The following is a 21,149-nucleotide window of genomic DNA, read 5'->3' as shown; positions in this document are numbered from 1 at the left end:
CCAAACAGAGACATGCATGGAAATTCCTACAGGTCTGGCATTCAAACCAGAACTCCATCAACAAACACATCGATTTGGACCCCATTTATCAACCTCTGAGGAAAAGGACCAGAAATGATATCACCCACCTTAACAGACCAAGTCACATAAATAGAAAGCAGGACAGCATGCCAGCACTTCATTAGAGGCTCACTGATGATGTTACCTAGCATGCTGACAAAACGTCTGAAAACAAACCTACCAGCTCAGCAAGCAAATTTAAAACGTGAACATTACCCGTTGACATTCAATGCTGTTGCCATCACTGAATCCCCCACTATTAACATTCTGGGGGCTACATTAGCATGAAACTCAGTTGGACTCTAACAATGGCTATGAGAGCAAGCCAGAGGTTAGAAATACCATGGCGAGTAACTCACCTCTTGACTCCCCAAAGCCTGTCCACCATCTCCAAGGCACAATTCAGGAATGTAATGGAATACTCCCCACTTGCCTGGATAGATTCAGCTCAAACAACACACAAGAAGCTTGACACCATCCAGGACAAAGGAGCCAGTTTTTATTGGCAATACATCCACAAGCATCCACTTCCTCCACCGCTGATACTCAATACACATTGCTGCTACTACAAAAATTCATCAAAGATCCTCAGGCAGCACCTTCCAAACAGAAGACTACTTCCATCTAGAAAGACAAGGGCAGCTGATACATTGAGGTAAAAACAATGACTGCAGATGCTGGAAACCAGATTCTGGATTAGTTGTGCTGGAAGAGCACAGAAGGGCTTTTGCCTGAAACGTCGATTTCGCTGCTCCTTGGATGCTGCCTGAACTGCTGTGCTCTCCCAGCTGATACATTGGAATACCACCACCTTCAAGTTCCCTCCAAGTCACTCACCATCTGATTTAAAAATATATTATCATTCCTTCATTGTCGGTGGGTCAAAATTCTGGAATTTCCTCGCTATAGGCATTGTGGGTCAACCCACAGCCAGTGGACTGCAGCGGTTCAAGAAGGCAGCTCATCACCACCTTCTCAAGAGCAACTAGCGATAAGCAATAACTGCTGGTCAGCCAGCGACACCCACATCCCACAAAAGAAAAAAAACTCTGACTAAATTTGAGGTCGTTAATCTAAGGGGGATGACTGCCTTCTGAAACTCAGCATCTAGGTAACTCTTCCCCTCCCTGATGTATCGCACTGTTTGAAGCTCAGACTCCAGTTCATCAACTCGGAGTCGCAGGTCTTCAGGCATTTGTTACAGAAATGGTAACTATGAACCATAATGGGGTCCACCAGCTCCCACATCATGCAGTTACAACACACTCCCTGGCACAGCATCTCTATTTTCATGACTTAGCTCTTGTTTTGATTTTTTAAAAACTCATACTGGTCTTTTAGTTTGTAGCCTGCAAGTATTTCCCATATTTACCTTCAATCTGAAAGTATCCGATAATAAATAGTCAAATTACCAGCTTACCACCAACTAATGAACTTACAGTTTACCTGTGATGTCACTCTTGTATTGGGCCCCGATCCTGATTAGGTACGATTCCCTACAGCGTGGAAACAGGCCCTTCGGCCCAGCCAGTCCACACCGACCCTCCGAAGAGTAACCCACCCTGATCCATTTCCCTTTGACTAATGCACCTAACACTATGGGCAATTTAGCATAGTGTTCACCTGACCTGCACAGCTTTGGAATATGGGAGGAAACTGGAGCACTCGGAGGAAACCCACGCAGACACAGGGAGAATGTGCAAGCTCCACACAGACAGTCACCCAAGGCTGGAATTGGACCTGGGACCCTGGTGCTGTAAGGCAGCAGTGCTAACCACTGAGCCACTGTGCCACCCATAGCTGTGCTTCAATTATTCTGTTAAAAACCTTACAATTTAAAAGCCAAGAAAAACACAAGCAAATAAAATCCTCATTCCTCTATGCATTGAATTCCCAAGTTGCCACCAAATTCCCCAAACTGTATAAAAACCAAATGAACCACAGGTGCTATAGATCAGAAACAAAAACGTAAATTGCTGGAAAAGCTCAGCAGATCTGGCAGCCACTCGACCCGAAACGTTAATGCCGACTTCCAGCTATTTCTGATTTTGCTCCCAAACCATATACTCATCTGGCTGTGTCTCTCACTGGATGGGGTCTCTCCTTCCTGACTGTGCAAAGCTTATTGGTTCATTTACCATGCGTATAGGTACAGCACGCCAAAGAACACCGTTAATGTCACATTCCATGAGGATACAAGCCTCAACAAACTATTGATACCTTCAGTGTGAGACTCAGTGTTCAGTATCTGTATAAATCTATACTTCTAGTTATCAACAATTTCAAGGCAAATAAGCATAGTGCAGGAAAATGGTGTTGAGCTCAAAGATCAGCCACGGTCTTTTGAAATAGCAGAGCAGGCTTGAGGGGGTCTCTGCTATACCTAAGTTCTGTATTTCTCTGTGCAAAACAGAATTGTTAGGGCTGAGGAAGAGAGAATATGATAATATTGGATGCAAAACCTAGAACTGGCAGTGAATGCTTAATGAATTCTTAATACTAGGGGAAGTCTTGTTCCTGAGATGAAGTTTTTACACCCTTATAAAACATTTTGCTTATGTGTGGCAACTTGTATGGATTATGTTTTGATGGTGCCACCCTTTATCTCTATAAGAACTGCAGAGAGCTAATGAAATCACTCACATGGCAATGAAATCATTAAATGGTTCTGACCACAGCTCTGGCTGATGCAGTTTTGGAGGTGGATTTCTGAGGAAAGAAGCATAAACAGAGATTCAAATTTTCAAAGTGGTAAAATTCAGAAAAATGCAATTATAAAGAATAGGATCATTACAAAGTAATCGACTCAGCAGCTTAAAGGACTTAGTCGTTAGTGCAATTATACTTCATTTGTGTCTTATTCTATATGCCACCCACGCAGATGTATAAGCCTAAGGATATACAGTCATTGAGAGTCAAATATAGTTCTTGTCACCACTGTTGCTCATGCATGTCTTTGGAATGTAGCTGGAGTTGATGGTCTATTAATCTCCAATCAAATATATATGCAGGTTAAGTAGTTTTCTAAAGGCACAAATAAATGATATGTTCTTATTTTATTTTAAGTAGTTACTTTATTTTAAGTAGTTCTGATGTCATTTTAACTGTAGAAAGACATTTGACAGTACAGCAGTAACTGTTCTATCTAAAATGGTATTAAGGTAGTGACTAATGATATTAATCTTCAATGATTTACTGCGAACTGCTGTAGGTAGTTAAAATGGCTCGCTTACCACAGGCTCATGGATTTTATACTGAACTGTGAAAATGACTTTCAATGCTTCCTGCAAACATCTGTTAAGTTTAACTGCAACCTGAATCAAGGCTATAGTGTTTATCAAAATAACTTTATCGAGATGCTGTCGTCATGAAAGAGATTTTCTTCTTTCCTTACTTCTTTGGAGAGGAAGAAAGTACAAGAGCCTTAACTGATTTTTGTTTTTGATGGCACCTTGTTATGTAGTATGACAATGAATCAACATTTTCAATGGAAACAAATAGGAGCATATTATATACTTACTCATTTATTAAGATAAAGCCATTAAAATACCCACACAATATTATGCGAAATGATGCAAGATTCTCACTGATTTAGGTTTAAAATAATTGTTCTTCTTATTCCATAAAAAAAATTTTTACTCGACAATGGAAAAATTCTGAGGATGGCAAAAAGGATTATGATGCTCAACAATTTTCTGAATTATGCAAAAGCCCTGAGTTACCTTTCTGAGTACTTTTAAAGGAAATAATTCTTGGGTGATGTCCTGTTATGTGCATGTTAATAATTTTAGCCATAGAAATGGACATAAACTGTATGTGTAGCAAGTGATTCAAAAGGAGCTAGGGCCATCAACAGACTACTTGGTGTCATTGTCATGGCGTTATGATCACAATCGAATTTTGAAAGCTAGTTGTTTGGATTATTTTGCTTATTCACCTTGTAAGGCCATAAATACTTCTCATTACAAAATCAAATTGATTCTCAAATGATTCCAGAGTTTTCAGTGTCACTGTTCTATCCAAAGTTGATTACGTGGAGAAAAAATTCTTGATGTAAGCCCTAAAGTTCGTTTAGATTGTTTTAGTGTCACTCAATATAATATAATACAATTTAATTTAATTTCACATATGTACTTAACAACTGATCCTTTCAATAGATCAGTTCTTGGTGCCAGCTTACAATTCTAAAAGCCCCCACATTTCTGCAGTCTTTCTTCACAAGGTTGTTGAATGTGAATATCTCCCTTGTTGCTCAGCAACTGCAATTGAATGGAGGACTAATGGATAGTTTGACTATTAACACAGAGGATCCTGTGGACAGGGATAAATCAATTGATCCTGTTCAAGCCTTTTCCAGTTAGATTGCGATTGATCTGTATCATAATTCCAACTAGCTGTCTTATTTCTTAAAACCTTACCTAACAAAATGTTAACAACTTCAATTTTGAAATTGATATGAGTGGATTGCTGGCCACTTCAGAGTGCAGTCGGGATTCAACCACATTGCTGTGGATCTAGGTTCCCATCTGGGCCAGTCTGGATAAGGAGAGAAGATTTCCTTCCCTACAGGATACTCATGAACCAAATTGGCCTTCACAATAACCTAGTGTTGTATTCCAGGTTCATTACGCTAATTGAATTTCAACTCCCTGTACATTTTAATTGGTCATTTTGATTTCTAGGACCCTACTGAAGAGTGCTCATTTTTAATATCAAAATTGACAATCACATGACCCACTTTCCATTTAACAGTTTTATCTTCCACTAACCCACTGTAGATTTTCATCCTAATGTTTAACAAACCATTTCTTAATTTCTTTCCTGTGAAACATCAATGAAGCTCAGTTGAAAACTTAACATGCAGATGCAACATCATAATAATAATTCAGAATTCTTTGACTCTTTCACTTGTCAATATGAGTTTAGTTATGCATTGTTTCAAAAGGACAATATTTCTTATATTGAATGAAATCAAATGGTAATAAAATCATAATCAATCATTCAGTGTTCCAACAATAAATACTGGCAAAATCTGACATAAATATCATTTAATGTATTAATGGATGAAGCAGTTTTACAGTAAAATTCATTGCAACTCAAATGTTACAAACTATGAAAGTAGGGCATTGTCCACTGAGTACGAAATCTGTCATCTGTTTGTAAGATAATATGAACCTATAGACATTCATCTAAATTAAGAGTGGAGGCTGGAGGGTTTGAGCTACAGGGAAAGGCTGAATAGACTGGGACTATTGTCTCTGGAGTGTTGGAGGCTGAGCTGTGACCTTGTAGAGGTTTATAAAATCATGAGGGTCATGAATAGGGTAAATAGACAAGGGGCTGAGGGAGTCCAAGCTAGAGGACACAGGTTTAAGATGAGCGAGGAAATATTTAAAAGGGACCTAAGGGGCAATTTTTCATGCAAAGGGTGGTGCGTGTATGCTAGCAAATGCTGGCAAATGGGACTGGATTTATTCAGGATATCTGGTTGGCATGGACGAGTTGGACCAAAGGGTCTGTTTCCGTGCTGTCTATCTCGATGACTCTATGACTATGAGTAGAATCACTCAGGCCTTCTACTGATCAGATTACCCCACCTTCCAGTGGTTCCCGATAATCTTATAGCCCCTTGCTTGTCAAGAATCTATGAACCTCTACGTCCATAGTCTTCAAGGACTTTGCCTCCATTGCTTTTTGAGGAAGAGAATTCCAAAGACTGATGACCCTCTATAAGAAAAAAAATTCTCTCTATCCCTGTCGTCAATGTGTGACCTATGTATTTTTAAACAGTGACCCTTGAGTTCTAGATACTTCCACAAAACTCTTTACCTCATCCACCCTATCCAATTCCCTCACCACCTTCAAATTCATGAGCAGGCTAGGTAGAATATTTGAAAAGCATAAGCTTAAGCTTCAAAGAATCACGCTTGAATGTGAGTGAGGATTCCGAAGAAGTGTCATATTGGACTTTGTATAAGATGTTTCTCTTCATGGGGGAGGCTAGAAGTAGGCAGCACATTTTAAAAATAAGGAATCTTCCATTTAAGACTGAGGTGAGGAAAACATTTTTTATCTAAGAAGAACATCAGTCTTTTAAACACTTTGAGATGAGCAGTGGAGGGTGAATAATTGAATACACTCAAGATTGAGTTAAACAGAGTTTTGATTGACAAGACAGTCAAGGGATTTGGGGATGGGGTAAGGGAATCAAGGGATTTGGGAATGGGGGAAGAGAATCAGACAGGAAAATGCAGTTAAGGGCATAACCAGATTGGTCACGACCTTGTCAGATGTGAGGCCATGCTTGAGGCCTGAATGGCTTGTGCCCACTCCTATTTCCTATGTTCATGTTGGTTTCCAGGTGTTCAATACAATGGCCTTCCTGTATTTTGATGAAGCATTCCTGAATAAAATGTGTCCTCTGCTTAGTTCTTTTTTCTACTGTTAAGTCAGCAAAAATAGACTTCACTTGTCATGTGTATTTAACTGCAAAAACGGTATTTCCAAACTTGTCATGGTATTGGAAACGGCCTGGGGAACTGAACATCGTGGAACATTTATGGTTTTGGCAGAAGGAGTGAAAAGTGTTACATACAAGATTGTTAAAATGGAACTAGACAGCTGCTGATCCCTGAAGAGTAAACCCAAGCCTTGGTAGCAATCTGTACATATTAGGATACTGACAGGAATTTGCTGCTGTTGTATTTTCAAATTGACAAGGGGTTTCATTATGGTTTGAAGACTGGAAATTAAGTAAAGCAACAGGAGGTACACTGTAATCCTTTTTCCAGAATTTACCTTCAGACCATGTATCAAACTAAGCCACATAAGACTGGTAATCATGCTCACTCTTGGAAAAAAATTGAGAGAAATTGTCCTGAAAATGAGTGATAGTGAAAGGGGAGAAGACACAGTTCTATGCTTGTGGATCAATATTTGATTTCTATGCTGGGAATAACATGATTGTTGTTGAGGGAATGTTCCTGATGCTTAGCTCCAGTAATATTTCAGTTCATTTAGCCACCGAACCAGTGAGAATTCTTCCTTTATTCATGCAATAAAGTCCTAGTGCTTCAGCTGAATGAGGTTTCCAATTAACATCCATTGTTAGTTGCGCTGAGTTTCCAGAAAGTCAGAGGGAGAGGGTACAGTCGGAAGTGGCAGTACTTCTGTTGAATAAAGGGAACTATGGAGCTATGAGGGAGGAGCTGGCCAAAGTTCAATGGTGCAATACCTTAGCAAGGATGACCGTGGAGGAACAATGGCGGATATTTCTGTGTATAATGCAGAAGTTGCAGGATCAGTTCATTCCTAAAAGGAAGAAAGATCCCAGGACGAGGCATGGGCGGCCGTGGCTGACGAGGGAAGTAAAGAAACATATAAAGTTAAAAGAGAAAAAGTATAACATAGCTAAGATAAGGGGGAAAACTGAGGACTGGGAAGCTTTTAGAGAGCAACAGAGAATTACGAAGAAGGAAATACGCAGAGGAAAAATGAGGTACGAAGGTAAACTGGCCATGAATATTAAGGAGGATAGTAAAAGCTTTTTTAGGTATGTGCAAGGCAAAAAAAATGGTTAGGACAAAAATTGGGCCCTTGAAGACAGAAACAGGGGAATATATTACTAGGAACAAAGAAATGGCAGAGGAATTAAATGGGTACTTCAGATCTGTGTTCACTGGGGAAGACACAAGCAATCTCCCTGAGGTAACAGTGGCTGAAGGACCTGAACTTAAGGGAATTTATATTTGCCAGAATTTGGTGTTGGAGAGACTGTTAGGTCTAAAGGTTGATAAGTCTCCGGGGCCTGATGGTCTGCATCCCAGGGTACTGAAGGAGGTGGCTCGGGAAATCGTGGATGCGTTGGTGATTATTTTCCAGAGTTCAATAGATTTGGGGTCGGTTCCTGAGGATTGGAGGGTGGCTAATGTTATACCACTTTTTAAGAAAGGTGGGCGAGAGAAAGCAGGAAATTATAGACCAGTTAGTCTGACCTCAGTGGTGGGAAAGATGCTGGAGTCTATTATAAAGGATGAAATTACTGCACATCTGGATAGTAGTAACAGGATAGGACAGAGTCAGCATGGATTTATGAAGGGGAAATCATGCTTGACTAATCTTCTTGAATTTTTTGAGGATGTAACTATGAAGTTGGACGAGCGAAATCCAGTAGATGTAGTGTACCTGGACTTTCAGAAAGCTTTTGATAAAGTCCCACACAGGAGGTTAGTGAGTAAAATTAGGGCGCATGGTATTGGGGGCAAAGTACTAGTTTGGATTGAAAATTGGTTGGCTAATAGGAAACAAAGGGTAGTGATAAACGGCTCCATTTTGGAATGGCAGGCAGTGACCAGTGGGGTACCGCAGGGATCCGTGCTGGGACCGCAGCTTTTTACAATATATGTTAATAATATAGAAGACGGTATCAGCAATAACATTAGCAAATTTGCTGATAATACAAAGCTGGGTGGCAGGGTGAAATGTGATGAGGATGTTAGGAGATTACAGGGTGACCTGGACAAGTTAGGTGAGTGGGCAGATGCAGTTTAATGTGGATAAATGTATGGTTATCCACTTTGGTAGCAAGATCAGGAAGGCAGACTACTACCTCAATGGAATCAATTTATGTAAAGGGGCAGTACAGAGAGATCTGGGTCTTCTTGTACACCAGTCAATGAAGGCAAGCATGCAGGTACAGCAGGTAGTGAAGAAGGCTAATAGCATGCTGGCCTTCATAACAAGAGAAATTGAGTATAGAAGCAAAGAGGTGCTTCTGCAGCTGTACAGGGCCCTGGTGAGACCACACCTGGAGTACTGTGTGCAGTTCTGGTCTCCAAATTTGAGAAAAGACATTCTGGCTATTGAGGAGTGCAGCGTAGGTTCACGAGGTCAATTCCTGGAATGGCAGGATTACCTTACACTGAAAGACTGAAGCGACTGGGCTTGTATACCCTTGAGTTTCGAAGATTGAGAGGGGATCTGATTGAGACGTATAAGATTATGAAAGGATTGGACACTCTGGCAGTAGGAATCATATTTCCACTGATGGGTGAGTGCCGAACCAGAGGACACAGCTTAAAAATACGGGGTAGACCATTTAGGACAGAGATGAGGAGAAACTTCTTCACCCAGAGAGTGGTGGCTGTGTGGAATGCTCTGCCCCAGAGGGCAGTGGAGGCCCAGTCTCTGGATTCATTTAAGAAAGAGTTGGATAGAGCTCTCAAAGATAGTGGAATCCAGGGTTATGGAGATAAGGCAGGAACAGGATACTGATTAGGAATGATCAGCCATGATCATATTGAATGGCGGTGCAGGCTCGAGGGGCTGAATGGCCTACTCCTGCACCTAATGTCTATTGCCTATTGTCTATTGTCTATTGTCTAAAGTCTTTTGGATCAAACTATAAAGTAGTGGAGAAACTCATCAGCCATGTTTATTGAGTTTCTCCAGCATTTTTGTTTTATTTCTGACCATATGCTTTGCTATTATTTAGGTCATTCGAATATCTGGCAGCGAGAAAGAATGAAAGAGAGTGTGAGAAGAAGAAGAAAGTCAATCTGAGACTGATTTAATAATGACTCTTTACAGTATTGTGCTTCTGTCAATATGAATTATACTGTGGTAAGGAATAGATACATTAAACTTTCAACTACAAACTTGTAAGGCATGTAAGTGGCAGCAGTGTATGTTTCTAAAAAGGCTGTAAAACAAGGATGTAATTTTAAAGGTTAAACCAACCTCAATGCACACAAGATTGAATTACCTGGGTATCTTGAAGAGTGCCCTCATTGGATGTAGATCTGTTAGTGGTGGGTTACCATCTGCAAGTTCAATGGCTGTTATGCCCAAAGACCAAACATCACATCGTACATCGTAACTGGAATCCAGTTGTTGTTCACATGCTATTACCTGATCGTCAGGAAATCCAATATAAAGGCTTTGTTACCAGCAAGTATTGGTAGCAATGCTATCATTAACAAAGGAATATTAATCTTAAAACATTTATGATATTTCAGAAAATCTAAACTGCACATGACTCTCACAAAATATTGTCAAAATAAATTGAATTGTGCTGGCTTGACGATATTGAGTAGACATGTTTTTCTGTGAATTTCTTGACTTCAGTCCCCCTGAGCAAACTTCACTGTGGAATTTCCTGACTTCTCTTATGTAAGCAAAATCCTGTGGATACTGGAAATCTGAAACAAAATATGAAAAAGTTTGAAAACCTTAACAGGTTTGGCAACATCTATGGAAAAAGAAACAGAGTAAATGATTCAAATCCAAAGACCAAAATGAAGGTTCTGAAACCACACCCTGTAGACATTCACTCTGTTTCTCTCTCCACAAATGCTGCCAGTCCTGCTTAGTTTCTCCAGCATTTCCTGTTATTATTCCTGACTTCCCTACATGTTTATTATTATGGGCTGTGTGAGTGGCATTGGTAGGTCTTTCCTGCAAGATTTCCAGTCCTATTAATTTCAACTATGTTGTACTGTTTAACAGTTCCAGTTGCATTTATATGTATGTATTACAAATGAAGGTAATTTTAGCACTGGTTTCCAATTAGATTAACACTGACTTACATAAAATATTGTAGCCTTTAGTTATGGATTTGGCTTACTATAACTAAAGAACACAATATTCTCTCTATACTTATGTATTTTACTTTGTTTTGCATTATAAAATAAAGTATAACTAAGTGAAAGAAAGAAGGGTTACTGTTTTTCTCTCCACAGATGCTTCCAGACCTGCTGAGTTTCTCTAGCACTTTCTATTATTGTTTCAGATCTCCAGCATCCACAGTACTTTGTTTGAATTATTAAGAAAATAAAAAGGTTTGCATCCATCTGGAATTCTTATTGAATCTGTGCTATGCGATATTAATAAAAGACATATTAGCATGTTTTACAATAGATTTAATGAAAGCATGAAGCTTTAACTAGGCTACTACCTTTATTAGGAGAAAGTGAGGACTGCAGATGCTGGAGATCAGAGCTGAAAATGTGTTGCTGGAAAAGCGCAGCAGTTCAGGCAGCATCCAAGGAGCAGGAGAATCGACGTTTCAGGAAGAAGGGCTAATGCCCGAAACGTCGATTCTCCTGCTCCTTGGATGCTGCCTGAACTGCTGCGCTTTTCCAGCAACACATTTTCAGCTACTACCTTTATTACACTCACTAAAGAAAAAATGCTCACAAATGTTTTAACAGGTTCATTATTAATATCAACACATGAACACCACCCCTCTCCTACCTTAATTCTGTGTTTCATTTGGCTAGATAGTTATTATGTGGTCCCAAATAAAATAAACAGCAGAGATTTGATACTAATTCTAGCTGAGGAACACTTGGGACCTGCTTCTCTGTCCTGTCTCTGAGATTGGAAGTGTTGATGAATCACCAATAAAAAATCGGCAAAGAAAGTAGCTCAGGATGAAACCTCAGCAGACAATGAACTAAGGACCTGCCTTCGGGTAGAGCACATATAAAGGAATTCTAAATTGCTCTTTTATACTTTTGATGATCATGGTTGACTGCTGACCCATAAAATGACATGTTGTAAATTTCAGGTTTGCAAGGGAAATGTAGAATGCAGAATGTTTTCTTCTGTGACTTGATGATGTGCATGGTAGACATTGAGGTGATGTCACCAGTCAACATTGTGAGAAGTCTATTAAGTCAAAATATTAGGGACATTTGAATTATGCCCTACCTGGGATATTCTAAATAGACTTCTATTTAGTGAGGTAGTTAGTTTTATGGTAGGACTAACAATTGGTGCTTATATTATGCAATGTAGATTCAAGTAAGGTATTTTTCTCCCTCTCCTTGAGCCACTAACGTGAAATGTGACAAAGTATATCTCACAACAGATGTGATTGAAATCTGGTTTGGCATGAAACTGTGTGATAATCTGATTTTATTTGTGCCTGGGTTTACAAATTCTCACAAACAAATCCTCAGCACTCCATTTAAAGTCACTAGTAAAGAGAGAAGGCTGAGAGCTAACAAAACGTCAGACTGTGTAACCAAAAACCTGGATGAAAGGACACCTGGAATACATTTTTAGTTCTTACATTAATTTTCACTGACACAACTAACTAATTTGACATTGTCAACTGATGCATTTTGTTCATTATTCAAATATATATAAACAGTAATACATTTATGAAGGTGATTACACTGAAAAGCTGTGAATGTAGCAATACAGTTAGAAAGAACAAATATTAATGCACAGAAACCAGCACTCAAGGGTTGGGTAATGACGCAATTAGGGGCTGTCCTTTGAGTTTTCTTACATACCTCTGGGGCCATCCAGAAGGGGGTTCCAACAGATGTGTTGCAACGCAGGCGAGTGCTAGTTAACTGAGCTGAAACACCTAGTACAGGAATTAGACCAATATTATCATGAAGTGAAGCTGACATATAGCCCGACAGCACTCCTCAGACTGACTGCACCTTGTATCACTGTTACAAGAAAGAGTTTTAGCAACTTTTTAAAAGAAAATCAAACAGTTAAAGAAAAATTGTGATTAATTTTAAAATCATTTTTGTCCTGTACAGTTACAGTCATAGAGTAACAGAGATGTACAGCACGGAAACAGATCCTTCAGTCCAACTCGTCCATGGTGGCCAGATATCCCAACCCAATCTAGTCCCATTTGCCAACACTTGGCCCAGATCCTCCAAACCCTTCCTATTCACATAACCATCCAGATGCCTTTTAAATGTTGCAATTGTACCAGCCTCCACCACTTCCTCTGGCAGCTCATTCTATACATGCACCATCCTCTGCATGAAAAAGTTGCCCCTTAGATCTCTTTTATATCTTTCCCCCCTCACCCTAAACCCTCTGGTTCTGGCCTCCCCCACCTCAGGGAAAAGACTTTGTCTATTTATCCTATCCTTGTCCCTTATGATTTTATAAACCTCTATAAGGTTACCACACAGCCTCCAACGCTCCAGGGAAAACAGCCCCAGCCTGTTCAGCCTCTCCCTATAGCTCAAATGCTCCAACACTGTCAACATCCTTGTAAATCTTTTCTTAATTCTTTCAAGTTTCACAACATCCTTCTGATAGGAAGGAGACCAGAATTGCACACAATATTCTAACAGTGGCCTAACCAACGTCCTGTACAGTGACAACATGACCTCCCAACTCCTATATTCAATACTCTGACCAATAACGGAAAGCATACCAAATGCCTTCTTCACTATCCTGTCTACCTGTGACTCTACTTTCAAGAAACTATGAACCTGCACTCCAGGTTCAGCAACACTCCTGAGGACCTTTCCATTAGGTGTATAACTCCTGCTCTAATTTGTTTTCCCAAGATGCAGCACCTCGCATTTATCGAAATTAAACTCCATCTGCCACTCCTCAACCCATTGGCCCATCTGATCAAGATCTTATTGTAATCTGAGATAACCTTCTTCGCTGTCCACTACACCTCCAATTTTGGTGTCATCTGCAAACTTACTAACTATATCTCTTATGTTCACATCCAAATCATTTATATAGAGGACGAAAAGTAGTGGACCCAGCACTGATGCTTGTGGCACACTACTGGTCACAGGCCTCCAACCTGAAAAACAAGGCTCCGGCACCACCATCTGTCTTCTAGTTCTGTATCCAAATGGCTAGTTCTCCCTGTATTCCATGAGATCTAACCTTGCTAACCAGTCTCCCATGGGGAACCTTGTCGAACGCCTTACTGAAGTCCATATAGATCACCGTCCACTGCTCTTCTGTTGAATGTTGATGGTATTATTGGAGAAATTTACATATAAGAGGGAACAATTTTGGAATCGCACTATTTAAGTGCTAGTATAGGCAGGATGGGCTGCACATTCTCCTTTGCACTGTACAATTCTATAGCAATGAGACTAACATGTGAGGGAACTGAATTATCATCAATGGAGGCAATTTCTAATGTTAGTAGTGTAGTTAATGTGAGTACAAAGTCAATTCTTATGCTTTAGTTTCAAGACAGAACATTCTGATAACATTTGACAATGGAGGAAACTATGTTCTATTTTTAACAACAATCAAAGGAAAAAAGCAATTTTCCATTGCAGTGTGAAGTTACGTTTGCTATTTGTATTATTGCCGTCCAGAATAATCTTTTCTCAAGCCCGTTTGTTTTGATGAGTGCAAGATTAAAAGCTCCAACTTCTAGTATCCTTTTTGCAATGTTTAAGAAAATAATGCTCCAGAAGTGACAACATCAACAACTACAGAGCTAAAAGACTGGAGTTTGCATTCCCTTGGCTAAGTCTGAGCAGTGACGGGTTTTATGGAGGGATTTCTGCTGTAAGGTCTAGTGAGTTTTCTAGACATAGCTTACCAGAGACACCTCATAAGCTATCTATCTTATCCCATGGCATCACTCATACCTGATTCTGTCCCCACCTTACCACAACACTCCCAGAACAACGCATCACTCTCCGGATATCCTGGTACTTACTGGCATCCCTTTCACCTGCGCAATCTTTAAAAACCTGTTGAGCACCTGGACAGCTGTCAGCTCAGAGCTGCTCTGTATGGTTCCTGACATTTGCCCTGACATGGTTTACAGGGGGAAACAGTCAACCCACTTTGCAGACAGGGACCTGGAGCTCCTGTAGGACCAAATTGTGGAAAGGTAGCACCAGGAACCACATGAAGGGCAACACTCCAGACCATTCCAGCCACAGTTAAAGCACCCACAGTTATCTGAAGGAATGCACAGCAGTCTGGAAAGAAGGTCAATGTCATCCTCCCAGTCTGCCAGTAGCACCTTCTTTCCAATATCTCACACTCGTTTTCTCTCTCTCTGGTACTGTACCCACCTCCCACCAATGCTCAAGCTCCAACGCTGTCAGTAATACCTGCAATATCTTCCCTTACTTGCCGTCACTCATCATACCACTAACACCATATGGTCTCTGTAGTGCCAGCTCACCAAAAATACCAAGTGTGCCACCCACTTTACTCCCCTGTAATAGCCCATTTCTTTTATTCTCAGTGTAAAACTGACCCCCAGTAGGGCTGAAAGACGCTGGAAGGATGGTGAGTTCTGACATTCTGCTGCTCCCCTCCACCCCTTATGCGGAGACCATCCCTGAGTGATTGAATGGCCATTTCCAAGCCTCCAGGAGACTCCTGGAGCAAACACAGTTTACCATTACTTGACTGAGGCTTGTGGACAACCTGACAAGTTTCCTGACTTTGTGAGAAAAGTTCTGGAGAAGCCATTTTGGATTTGAGACATTAACTCTGTTTTCCTCTCACTGCATATTCTGCCTGAGCTGCTGCATTTCTCCAGCACTTTCTGTTTTTAATTCCTTCCTCTGTGTTTGCAATAAACAGTAAAGCAAGACAGAAGTAACATGAGCCAGTATCAATGGAAGAGGGCGAACTGCGTAAAAAGGCAAAGCAGGGATGCCAAGAGTGTCCAGGTAGGCTGGCACTGGGAGTCCACGATGATAGTTATCAAAGGGCTCAGAGATACAGCCTGGTCCAGTCCAATGAGCCAGATGCTTGTCCCTGATTGCACTGAGTCCCTGATAGGTACCTGTGCAGCTGGAGGTGTGGCATTGAAATGTAGAAGTATCTTTTAAATGGATTGAAGTTGTGAGGATGCTTAGAGGCACTACATATCAGATACCAATGTCCATGGACGTGATGTGACTGTGCCCAGCACCCGTGACATGTTGGTACCAGTTTACTGCTACAAGAAGGAAGATGAATCCACCTGCTCTGGCTTCTATGATGAGTTTTCTTGCCATTCAACTTGTTTGGTGAGTTTGGTAAGATAGCAAGATGAATATTAATGATGTTAAGTAAACACAATATTATTAGCTCGCTGGGCTACCAACTAATGCTTAACAAGCAATAATCTCTTTAATTAGTAACTTGCTGCTGTCTAGTGAGAAACTCACCTCACAGCTTATGAAAGTTAAGAAAAAGATGCAGCAAGGTCCTCCTGATGTCAGGATAGACCTTCCCAGATTGCTTGTCAAATTCCACCACAAACCTCATGACAGTCGATGTCACTCAGGCTGTTTCTGTCCAATTCTCCACAATTCTGTCCAAAATCTCCACAGGCTTCTTTCACTTAGAGTCATAGATTCAAACAGGACGGAAACAGACCCTCCAGTCCAACTCAACTGTGCTGACAAGACATCCCAATCTGACCTACTCCCATTTGTCAGCACTTGGTCCATATTCCTCGAAACCCTTCCTATTCATATACCCATCCAGATGCCTTTTAAATGTTGTAATTGTACCCGCCCCCAACACTTCATCTGGCAGCTCATTCCATATACATACCAACGTCTGTGTGAAAAAGTTAGCCTTTAGGTCCTTTATAAATCTTTGTCCTCTCACCTTAAACCTATGTCCTCTAGTTTGGAAACCCCTACACTCAGAAAAAGACCTTGGATATTCACTCTATCCATGCCTCTCACAACTATATAAACCTCTATAAGGTCACCCCTCAGCTTGCGATGCTCCAGGGAAAAAGATGCCCCAGCTTATTCAGCCTCTCCCCATAGCTCAAATGTTTCAATCCTGGCAATGCCCTTGTAAATCTTTTCTGAATCATTTCAAGTTTCACAATGTCCTTCCTATGGCAGGGATACCAGAATTGAATGTGGTATTCTAATAGTGGCTTAACCAATGTCCTGTACAAGCATAATATGAAATTTCAACTCCGATCTTCAATGCTCTAACCAATGAAGGCAAGCATGCCAAACATCTTTTTCACTATCCTACCTACCTCTGACCCCACTTTCAAGGAACTATGAACCTGCACTTCTAGGTCTCTTTTTTCGGCAACATTCCCCTGGGCCCTACCATTAACCCTGTAAGTCCTGCCCTTGGTTTGCCTTACCAAAGTGCAACACCTCACATTTATCTAAATTCCCTAAGGCTAAATAAACCCAATGGCCAAGAACTATACAGCAGATTAGCACTGTCCAAAACCACAAGCATTTCCTCTAAGTGCCTACTTGGTGTTTTACCAGACCTAATCCAACTTTTACGAAGAATACTTGTAACACTTGAACTCCTAAAGTCATGCTGGGCCCTGGCATCATTCCATCTAATATTATTTTCATTTTTGATTTAGAGCTTGCATGAAGGCATTATTAGGTTTCTCTTCTGCTTTTGGCACAAAAGCATGGACGAGCCTAAATATTTGACATTGAATGTTCTGGAGATGGGTATAATTGCACTACATTGACCATCGCCATCTATAACTGACTGTATGACAGTAACAAATCTACTTCAATCATATTCCTTTTGGGGCTGTAACGTATAATCTGATGATCTTAATACTGAACTTTCTTTACAAAACAATGTGTTTTGCTTTGTAGTACTTTCAAGCTGAGCATCATCCAGTTTTGACATTAAGATGCCTATCAAGTAAAATGGAAAGCAGATCATTTTTGACATGCCACTTAATGTACATCTGAGGTCATTTGATTTGTGCCACTTACAGCAAACAGTTGACATGATTAGAGTGGAATCTGGATTTCAAATAAAATGTACTCAATAGATTGCTTCGCCGTAAAAATAAAATCTATATTTAATCACTCTAGTGATTGCACAAGAATTGAGACATTTTGGATACTGTGTAAAAAGGGCAATAGATTTTGCACAGAAAGGGAAATGAATAGCGAGGTTTTAGTTGATTGAAGAGCAGCATCAGCACGGTTCGGAGGATACATTTAGCGATGATGAATATCATGGTTATGTTACTGGATTTATAATCCAGAGAAGGGGAGTTCAAATCTTAATTTCAAGTTTGAGAATTTGAATTCAGTTCAAGAAATTAGGTTCAGTCAAGATAAACATGAAACTGTTAGTTTGTTCTAAAAACCCATCTACTTTACTCATGTCCTTTTTGGGAAGGTAACCTGCCACCTTTACTCAGTCTGGCCTGTACATGTCTCCAGACCCCATAAATGTGATTGATCTGTAATTATGAATTGAAACATGTCACCCAGCTAATTCAAGAAGGACACTGCCACACTCCTCCTTCTGAACAATTAGTGAAGGGTAATTAATGCTAGTCATGCACATCATCCCTAATACTCTAGGTATGTGCAAAGTAACAAACTCTCTAAAGAAGAGAAGAATACTTGATTTCTTTTTAGAAGTTGGTATGCACACACCATATCAGGATATTGTAAAGTTCATTTTTACGAGTTAGCCTAAACTTCCCTTACTACTTGTATTACAGATTTTTGTTTAATTTTGACCACAGCCCTCTCCCTCCGTCACAATATTGTGGTGGGAAGAAATGAGCAGATTTCATCAGCAGGTCAGCCTTCATGAAAGGGCTTCCATAAAGCAAATTGTTTGTCAAAAAGTGAAAAAGGTTCACCAAGCACACAGTGCATTAAGGTAAGTCCTATGGAAATACAACATCATGTCACAGCATGTGATACCACTTTGACAGAAAACATTTCGTTAGTCCTTCTATGCTTCACTCCCCAAGCGAAACCGAGATATCCAGGCAAATTCTCACATTGATATTGGGAGAAGAACAGTTTATAACATGTATTATATTTGCTGCAATACACTGTTAAGCTTCACCGCATTTTTCGTCCTGCATGATTTCCTATATCGTCTATGGAAAAATGCAATCAAGTTTTTATCTAACAAATCATAAACATGGCCACATACACAAACAAAATGGAATTCCTGCAATTATGAAGTAAGGTAACATAGAGTTCTCCACACTCTTCAAAATTTCTCCATGGAGAATACTTCCCACTTGGATTTTTCCAACCTACCTGCAGATACTTGTCCTTTAGTGGTTACTCCAATGATCTGATAAGTTCCACCACATCATGGACAATATATAGCCACAAAAGTTTTCACTTTCTTCACTAACACCCAAGATGAATGCAGAATTGTTTCCAACCGTCCAGTCGGACTGAGCATGCATACATGTATTAAAACAACGAATGATGTCGTCAAGTGATACTGCATTAGATTGTGCCGCAACATATTATTTACAGCAAATAATCAACTGACTGCTCTAAGGGCACAGTTGTGGTGATTTTCCAAAACAGGGAACATGCACGGAGCCTGAATTCTCATGGGAGTAGCAAATAGCAGGTGGATTCTCTGGAGAGTTGGGTTCATTAAACAATGTGTGAAACCGAGGTAAACTTAAACATGAACTTGCTGGACTAAGCCTATATTCCAACATGCAAGACAGATTGTGGAGAAAAATAATACTTTTTGGTGACATATTTAAAAGAAAACATTTGCAAATTTTGGTATATTTTCCCTAAGTCCTTAATGACACCAGATTCAGAAACATTAATCAAAAATTTCCGGAACTGAAGTTCGAAAATGATCCCTTTTATTATTACTGTTCTCAGTAATCCAGGCATTCTCACTCATGATATTACTATTTAAACTTAATGGTATTTCAGTTCCTTTACACAACTTTCCTCTGTAGCTCCTCCCAGTTAATTCCCACGTTATGTATCTCATTCTGCTTAAGAAAAGACATTCAAAACAATCAACAGAATCTAAGACTTAAACAGAAGGAGATTAAAAATTAATTCCAGTTCATTGGAAGATGTAGAAGTTTAATGCTAACTACCTCTATGCACCATAATTATATTAGGAGCAAGAATGATCACTAAAATGACATTACATTCAGGAATATCCTCGGTTTTAATTTGGAATTCATGAAAGTTGGATTAGCAAGTGGTTAATTTAATTGTAAAATGTAGAATGCTGATTCTTGATTCCTCTCTTCTAGAGGGAAAGTCCAATCCTTTGAGTTTGATTTGGAAAACTGGTTTTATGGATCCTCTTCCAAGGAAGAGTCATATTGGACTCGAAATGGTTAAGTCTGTTTTTCTCACCACAGATACTGTCAGACCTGCTGAGAGTCTCTTAGGGTTTGGGGAGAAAAGGCTTTTTCATATTCAGTTTGAAAAAGAAGGCATATTTAACTTGCCTTAAAGATCACATTATTGACTTTTGTAGATCATCTTCTTAAATATGGAGAAAAGAATATTCTCTTTCACTTTCCTGGCCAGAAATAATTGTCTACACCAAAGAAATTAACTAGCGAAGCAGTTACATGACCTCGACAACCTCGAAGGACAAAAGCAACAGAAACATGGAAATACTGCCATTTGTAGGTTCCCTTCTAAGTCACAAGCCATCCTAATTTGGACCCATATTGCCAAACCTTCAATATATTGAGTCAAATTCTAGGAACTCCCTTCATCAGAGCACTGAGTGCGTGTCTGTCCAGGTTCAAGAAGGCAACAAATTCCAGTGGAGGTCGTTGGGTGTGGGTGGAGAAACAGGTTGAATTGATAGTGAAGGCAAGCATCAAGGAGGGATTTGAAAATGAAGTTAGGAATTTTAAAATTGATGCATTGCATGATCATCAGTGAGCATAGGGATGATGGGCGAATTGGTTTGAGTTGGCTTAAAGGTGGTAATGTTTTGGATGTGCTGAAGTTTACAAACACCTTAGCGTGGAGAGCATTAGGATAGTGGATTGTAGTTGCATAAATGAGGCTTTCATCAGCAGATGAGCTGAGATTGGGTGAATGTGGATAATGTTACATTAGTAGAGCTAGGAGGACTTTATGATGGAAAGGATAAATAATTCAAAGTTTGGTTCATTATCAAGGATAACAAAGATTTGGTCCTGTCTCAGGATAGTAGTCAGGAAGGGGAATGAAGTCAGTGGCTAGAAAATGGGGATTATATTTGCATTCAGTAGGGACTGAATGCAAATATAGTATAATTAAGAAAGTAAAAAGATTTTCTTGAATAAAGTAAATGACATTCTACCAAAATATCATTGAAGCAAAACTTAAGAAAAATGACAAATTGAAAAGTCCTCCTGAATTGTTTCATAATGACAATCTTATGATATCGAGTAATAATTTGTCAAAATGTTTCACGCAAATCGTGAAGCAGAACTTTGGCACAACCACCATGAATTTAAATTCACATATTTGTAGCTTAGTTGCTTTTTTTTCCACCAGACCTCTAATAGTTGCAAATATTATGAATAGTTGTGAGGATTTTCAGAAGGAATGGTGATGTTCCTT

At 39.8% G+C, this 21,149-nt stretch overlaps 1 protein-coding gene across 12 annotated transcripts in view; it reads right to left on the bottom strand.

The window, feature by feature from the left end:
* Positions 1-21,149, bottom strand: part of myo3a (myosin IIIA) — a 433,748-nt gene that overhangs the window by 248,909 nt on the left and 163,690 nt on the right. For 10 of the 12 annotated variants that reach the window (XM_087987435.1, XM_087987437.1, XM_087987436.1 and 7 more), the window contains 3 exons: positions 12,363-12,439; positions 9,824-9,969; positions 2,704-2,769 (listed from right to left, as the gene is read on the bottom strand). In XM_087987435.1, the coding sequence (XP_087843561.1) occupies positions 2,704-2,769; positions 9,824-9,969; positions 12,363-12,439 (289 nt within the window). Of the gene's footprint in view, positions 1-2,703; positions 2,770-9,819; positions 9,970-12,362; positions 12,440-21,149 lie in introns of those variants that run through there. The other 2 variants (XM_087987439.1, XM_087987446.1) reach the window with 2 other exon arrangements.

This window comes from Chiloscyllium plagiosum, unplaced genomic scaffold (assembly GCF_037043375.1).
Source record: "Chiloscyllium plagiosum isolate Xiang-an unplaced genomic scaffold, Cpla_swu_hap1 HiC_scaffold_5, whole genome shotgun sequence".
Taxonomy (NCBI): domain Eukaryota; kingdom Metazoa; phylum Chordata; class Chondrichthyes; order Orectolobiformes; family Hemiscylliidae; genus Chiloscyllium; species Chiloscyllium plagiosum.
This window is presented reverse-complemented; position numbering and strand designations above follow the sequence as displayed.